The sequence below is a fragment of the Mus caroli genome, chromosome 10, assembly GCF_900094665.2.
Source record: "Mus caroli chromosome 10, CAROLI_EIJ_v1.1, whole genome shotgun sequence".
NCBI lineage: Eukaryota > Metazoa > Chordata > Mammalia > Rodentia > Muridae > Mus > Mus caroli.
The window spans coordinates 121,068,508-121,075,131 of NC_034579.1; the positions used below are offsets into that span (position 1 = coordinate 121,068,508).

Below are 6,624 nucleotides of genomic sequence, written 5' to 3' on the forward strand. Positions count from 1 at the left end.
AAAAAAAAAAAAAAAAAAAGAAAAAGCCAAAATAAATCGTTACCAGACTGAATTACCTGCCTCTAGTTTTCCCTAAAATGTGTGGGCTGTCATTGAACAGGGTTACCTTAATGAGGGGTAGAGGAATGCCCGTGAGAGCAGAGGCATCCATAAATTTCTTGAGGTCCTGGTGCAGAAATTCAAAAACCAGATAGAGCTTATTTTCTGTGTGGATGACATCCAGCAGCCTGCAAGAGAAGGTCCAGGAAACGGGAGTTGAAGGAGAGAAATTCTGAGGCTAAGCAAGCAGAATTCATCTTGGTGATCATCTCTCAGACCAGACTTACTTGACGATATTAGGGTGATTAAGTTCCTTAAGGAGAGAGATCTCTCGGATGGCAGTACTGGGTACACCTTCAGTCTCACTTGGAGAGGTTGGGAAAACAGAGACAAGAATACGGTTACAAACATCATTCTCTCTGGGATATACAACCCCCAGCCCCCTTAGGAAGGCAGACAGGAGAGGTGCTGTCAGTAGTTAGGGTGTGGCTTTTAGACATATTTAAGGCCATTATTTCCTCTTTTTCCAGTGGAAGGTAAGAAGAGCCTCCAGGTGAATGAAAAGCAGAAGAAAGGTAATAGGGGAGTGGGATGAGAGTAGCTCCCGGCCTCCCCTGAGGGCCAGTGAATCTCAACTGCCATTCTTTTGAAAGAGGGTGAGGGTTCTAAGTACGGTGCTGGAGCAGTGAGGAGAGCTCTCCATTCAGAAAGGAACTTTTCTCTGGTTACCACATAACCAACTCCACTAACAGCCCTGGACCCCTCCTACCCCGGGCTCCCACCCCACAACTTTCTCTTCCCAAGTCTCTCGGCTTGCAGATTTGGGAGCACACCGGCTGGAGCACGGCAAGAAACTTTCCCCTGGATTCCAGCCCGGGACAGTCTCCTCCGGTAGAGCCTCCACCGTCGGCCAACCCACCGCTCGCTTCACGCGTCCCTCCCTCCCTCCCCGCTACCTTCCGGTCCGGGGACGCTACCCGCCTGTTGGGGTAGGGGGTTGGGAGGGGGACAGCCAAAAGGTCCGGGCAAAGGAGTTCCGGCTCCGGAGGCCACTCACGTGTCGAGCCGGATCTTCTTAAGCGCCACAACTTCTCCCGTCAACTTGTTTTTGGCTTTGTACACCACTCCGTACGTGCCCTCTCCAATCTTCTCCACCTTTTGGAAGTTCTCCATGGAGCGCTAGTGAGGCGGCTCAGGCCCCCGGGAGCGGGGCCCGGGAACCCTGACGAAAGCGGGCCCGACACTCGGAGCGGAGGACCTGGGGGGCTCCGGGTGAGCACGGCAGCCCCAGCTCGGGATGGAACGCAAGGAGAGCTCAGCCCTTGACAATTTGTCCAACTTGAAACAATGTTGCCGCCTCCCCCACTGCTCCAGACGGCCATCCGAGACCCCGCCCCTCCTTCCCGCGTTTCCCTGGCTCCGCCCCCCGCCCTTCCGATTGGTTCACGTCACGAGGGCGGACCGGACCATCGCGCTCCCGCCTCAGAGGCCCCGCCCTGGGCGGGCGAGCCGCCGGGCGGCTGCACAACTTTCCCGCAGTTCCTGGTTTAGGCTCCGCAGGCCGGAACTGGTGGTGTTTCTGGTCTACGGATTTTCTTACCTTTCCCTCACAATTTTCACCACCCCTCGGGTGAGATTAAAATTCCACCTGGACAAGAGAGTCTCTTTTAAAAAGCAAAACCTGGGAATCTTTAAAAGAAAAAGATAATGTATTTTATTTTAAATGGTGTGTGGGTTTGCGTGTTAGCATGTAAGTTTTCACAGAAGCAGCAGGTGCCCTGGAGCTGAGGTTCTAGGCGGTCGTGAGCCTGACTTGGTTGCTGGAGCTGAACTCTGGTCTTCTGCAAGAGCGGCTTGCGCTCTTAACAGCGGTGCTGTTTCTCCAGCACTCCCGCCTGCTTTTTGGAAACATCTCATAATGCAGCCCTTGTTGGCTGGAATGCATTCAAAAGTCCAGGTTGTCTTCGAACTCACAGAGATCCGTTTGTCTCGGTCTCCATGTGGGGCACAAAATCGGGTCTCTATCTCTCTCTCTCTCTCTCTCTCTCCCACACACACACTCCCTCCGACTCTCCTCCCTCCGCTTTCTTTTTCTTTTTCCGAGACAAGGTTTCTCTGTGTAATCTTGGCTGTCCTGGAACTCTGTAGTCCAGGCTGGAAAATCGGGACTCTTATTGTAAAGGATTCTTTGGCTAGATAACAGAGTCGTTTCTCAGCCTAGCTTAATACTGTTTCACTGTTTGGGGGTTCATTGGCTGCCTGTGTTGTTTTATTGCTGGCAATCTACCCTCCCAGCCCCTTCTGGCTGCTTTTGGATAAAGGTGCTGTTTCTGTCTTAAGGATCTCTTGGTTTGACACAATTCTCTTCACTCTGTCTTGCTGAATTGTGACTATTAAGTATGTGAATTGAGGCTGCCCATCAGTGAACTCTTTCCAGAATGATAAGTGTGTGTGTCAGTGAATGTGACCTAGCGAAACCAGAAACTGTCATTGAGCTGTGGGATGAAATCAGTTCCGGCCCTTTCCTTCTTCCCAGGTTTCCCCTCCTCTGGAGGGAGAGGAGGAAGGTCTATGCAAATGACCATCCCTTTCTATATAGGGGCTCTCTCCTACCCCCTGGTACCTTTGGCTGCTGGCAGGAGGACCACTATGGGTGTCCAGAGAAAGAGCTTCCTTCCCGTGCTTGTGCTGAGTGCTCTGCTGGCTGTGGGGGCCCTAGAAGGTGAGTGTGGGTGGGTGGTCAGGAGCAGGTGCTATTAGCAATTGAACACCCGCTCTAGGTTTCCCCCTTCTAATCAGTCAAGTCAAAATACTTTAGGCTTGTCCTATTTGATTTTAGTGAAGATATGGTTTTGTTTGTTTTTTATTTGTTCAAGACAAGGTCCAGTGTAGCCCAGGCTAGCCTCAGATTCACTATGTACCCAAGGATGAACTCAAACTCCTGATCTACCTCCTAAGTACTGGGATTAAAGATTTAAACCACCGTTGTTCCCAGCTTTAGATGTGAACCTTAGGATCAAGCATAGAAGTATTCCTATCTGATGCAGGGGGCAGAAGGCATGGCACTAATTCTGAGGCTGCTTGGAGCATTCAGCTAAATAGGGGCTCCAAGGAGGTGACATGGTGGGGAGATCCTTTGGGTAATATCTTAAGTGCAGTGGTAGGAGATATAAAGTAGAGAGAAAAAGAATAGGGTATTCAGTAAGCCCAAACTGACAGACCACCTCTGCATCAGGGGTGGGGGTGGATGGATGTGGTCCAGGCCTTATGTTCTAGCCCTGGGAGAGGTCTCAGAAGGGTCTCAGCTGAGCATCACATGAAAGAACTCTGGGGGATTGAGACCTCGTGACAGGAGCAAGAGGAGGGAGTTAAGGGTGGCGAGAGGGTCTGGAATGTCCCGTGCTGCTGAGGAGGGAGAGTGGGCAGTCAAAAAGAATGGTGCGTCTTATGACTGTGCTTGCTTCAGTGGTCAAGTGCTCCCTGAGATGAGCATAGACCACCCCCGCCCAGCAGAACCCTGGGCTTCCTGTGGACGTTAGAACTGGGTTAAGGACACTTCTCTGTGCTGTAATATATTATATATATATATATATATATATATATATATATATATACACATATATATATACATATATATATATGTATATATATATATATATATACATGCACATTATATATATCTGGTTTCTTCACTTGTACTGTAATTTCCAGGCCTTTGTTTCTCTTTTCTTTTCATTACTTTTCTGAGATGATGTTTGCGATGTTCTGTTCATACCCACACATCTGAGGCCCTTAAGATACTCTGCTTGCATTTCACACACTGACTTTAGTTTTTGTTTGGGGGTTGTCCCACCACCACCACCATGTGAGTCTGGGGAACAAACTCAGGTTGTCAGGCTGGGCAGAAAGCCTCTTTACCCCATAAGCCACCTCACTTGCCCAAGATTTTCTTCTAAATACATATTTTAGACAAAAACAGCAACCAAGAAGGATAGAGCGATAGAGCAAATGTGTCAAAACTTTGGTGAATTTTGGATTTGGGTGAAGGGATGTGGACATCCATTTTATTCCTTTCTTTTCAGACATCTGTTTTAGCTATGGTCTCCCAACGTAACCCCAGCTGGCCTCCAACAACTTGCAGTGATTTTCCTTTCTTCTTCTTCTTCTTCTTCTTCTTCTTCTTCTTCTTCTTCTTCTTCTTCTTCTTCTTCTTCTTCTTCCTCTTCCTCCTCCTCCTCTTCTTCTTCTTCTTTTTTTTTTTTTCCAGTCAGGGTTTCTCTGTATAGCCCTGGCTGTCCTGGAACTCACTTTGTAGACCAGACTGGCCTGGAACTCAGAAACCCACCTGCCTCTGCCTCCTGAGGGCTGGGATAAAGGTGTGCACCACCACACCCGGCTCTTCTTCTTTTTCGGAGTGCTGGGACTACAAATGTGACACACTGTACCCAATTAAATTATAATAATTATATCTGCTTTGTCCCCCACCTCCAACCTGTACAGGCTTCTTCTCATTCCTCCCTCCTTCTCTCTCTCCTCCCTCTTTTTCTCTCTTTCTTTCTTTCTTTCTTTCTCTTCCTTCCTTCCTTCCTTTCTTCCTCTTTCCTTTCTTTCTTTCTTTCTCTCTTTCTTTCTTTCTTTCTTTCTTTCCTTCTTTCTTTCTTTCTTTCTTTCTTTCTTTCTTTCTTTTCTTCCTTTCTCTCTTTCTCCTCCTTCTCTCTCCCTCCTCCTCATTCCCCTCCTCCCTTTTCTGAGACAGGGCTTTGTAGGCGACACTGCTCTGGAACACACTATGTAGTCCATGCTGTCAAGCTCATGGTGTTCTATGCTGGTGACTCCTGAGTACATCATGCCCTGATGCCACAGTGGCCTTTCCATCATGTTAAAAAAAAAAAAAAAAGGAAGGATAGGAGAGTTAGCTCCTCAGTGACTATTCTTGTAAAATACCCATGTTCAAGCCCCAGCACACACACATGGCAGCTCACACACACATGGCAGCTCACAACTGTTTGTAACTCCAACCTAGGAGATAAAACATTCTCTGCTGATCTCGGGGGTCACCAAGTGTGCGCTTTGGTGCACAGGCATACATACAGACAAAAGACTCTCTCACACACACACACACACAAACAATAAAAAATATTCTTTTCTTTTTGTTTGACAGTGTTTCTCTGTGTAAAGATTAAAGGCATGCACCACCAGCATCCAGCAAAAATGAATATTCTTTTAAAAATTATCTGAGTGGGCCATGGTGGTTGGCCTTTAATCCCAGAACTCAGGAAGTAGAAGCAGGTAAATCTCTGAGTTCAAGACCAGCCTGGTCTACAGAGCTCCAGAACAGTGAGGGATACAGAGAAACCCTGTCGAAAAAAAAAATAAATATAAAACAAACAAAAAAAAATAATAATAAGATGAATCTGAAGGATGGGATGGGGATAGAGCTTAGCTGGTAGAGAGTTGGTCAAATACACACAAATCCCAGGTTCTAGCCCTAATGTCTTTCTAGCACATACCTAAGCCTAGCATTTAGACAATAAAAACGGGAAGATTGGGTCTTAAGGGTCATTATCTACTACAATGAAAGTTTGAAGCTAACCTGTGATGGAGAGATAGAGAAGGAGTGGGAGCTGAGGGGCAGATTTTATGGTGATTGTAGGCCAGTTTAAAAACAAAGCCACGCATTCCAGGCTGCATGGTGGCACACACCTTTAATCCCAGCTTTTGGGAAGCAGAGGCAGATGGATCTTCTCTGTGAGTTTGAGGCTAACTTGGTCTTCATAGAAAATTATAGGCCAGCCAGAGAAACTAAAAACAAACAAACAAACAACCCTCCCCCCACCCCCAGCAGTCAGGTACAGTGTCATGGGCCTAGAATCCCAGATTGAGGCAAGAAAATCACCTGAGCCCAGAAATGTAAGACTAGTCTATGCAACAACATATAAAGTCTTCATCTCAAACAACAGGCTGTTTTATAGTTCAGTGATAGAGTGCTTCTCTAGCACTTACAAAGATCCGAGTTAGAGTCTAAATACCACCCCGAGCAAAATAAAACACCAAACAACAACAACAGAAACAGAGAGGAGGGTGTCTTAGGTTACTATTGCTGGGATAAAACACCATGACCAAAAGCAACTTGGGAGGAAAGGACTTATTCAGCTTATAGTTCAACATCACTGTTCATCACTGAAAGAAGTCAGGACAGAAAAACAGGACAGAAACCTGAAGGCAGGAGCTGATGCAGAAGCCATGGAGGGGTGCAGCTTACTAGCTTGCTCATTGAGGGTTGCTCAGCCTGCTTTCTGATAGAACCCAGGTCCACCAGCCCACAATGGCTGGGCCTTCCCACATCAATCACTAATTAAGAAAATGCCCAACAGGCTCCCTCCATTATACCACCAACCCTATGGAAGCATTCATTTTCTCAGTTGAGGCTCCCTTCTGTCTGATGACTCAGGAGGGAGTTGACATAAAGCCAACCAATGAGTGGTGAAGAGCATGTGGTGGCTTTCCAGAGGACCTGAATTCCTTCCAGGTACCCCCTCCAGTCAGTGTGTGAAGAGAGAGAGAGAGAGAGAGAGAGAGAGAGAG

General features: G+C 47.3%; 2 protein-coding genes across 3 annotated transcripts in view; one reads left to right on the forward strand and one right to left on the reverse strand.

The window, feature by feature from the left end:
* Window positions 1-1,437, reverse strand: part of Cdk2 (cyclin dependent kinase 2) — a 7,534-nt gene extending 6,097 nt beyond the window's left edge. For both annotated transcript variants that reach the window (XM_021174232.2, XM_021174231.2), the window contains exons 1-3: window positions 1,097-1,437; window positions 327-404; window positions 107-227 (exon numbers count right to left, since the gene is read on the reverse strand). In XM_021174232.2, the coding sequence (XP_021029891.1) occupies window positions 107-227; window positions 327-404; window positions 1,097-1,212 (315 nt within the window). In that variant the 5' untranslated portion in view covers window positions 1,213-1,437. The remainder of the gene's footprint in view (window positions 1-106; window positions 228-326; window positions 405-1,096) is intronic.
* A 1,229-nt stretch (window positions 1,438-2,666) lies between these two features.
* Pmel (premelanosome protein) overlaps window positions 2,667-6,624 on the forward strand; it is a 14,067-nt gene continuing 10,109 nt past the window's right edge. The window contains exon 1 of the mRNA XM_021175355.1: window positions 2,667-2,761. Coding sequence (XP_021031014.1) covers window positions 2,689-2,761 — 73 coding nt within the window. The 5' untranslated portion in view covers window positions 2,667-2,688. The remainder of the gene's footprint in view (window positions 2,762-6,624) is intronic.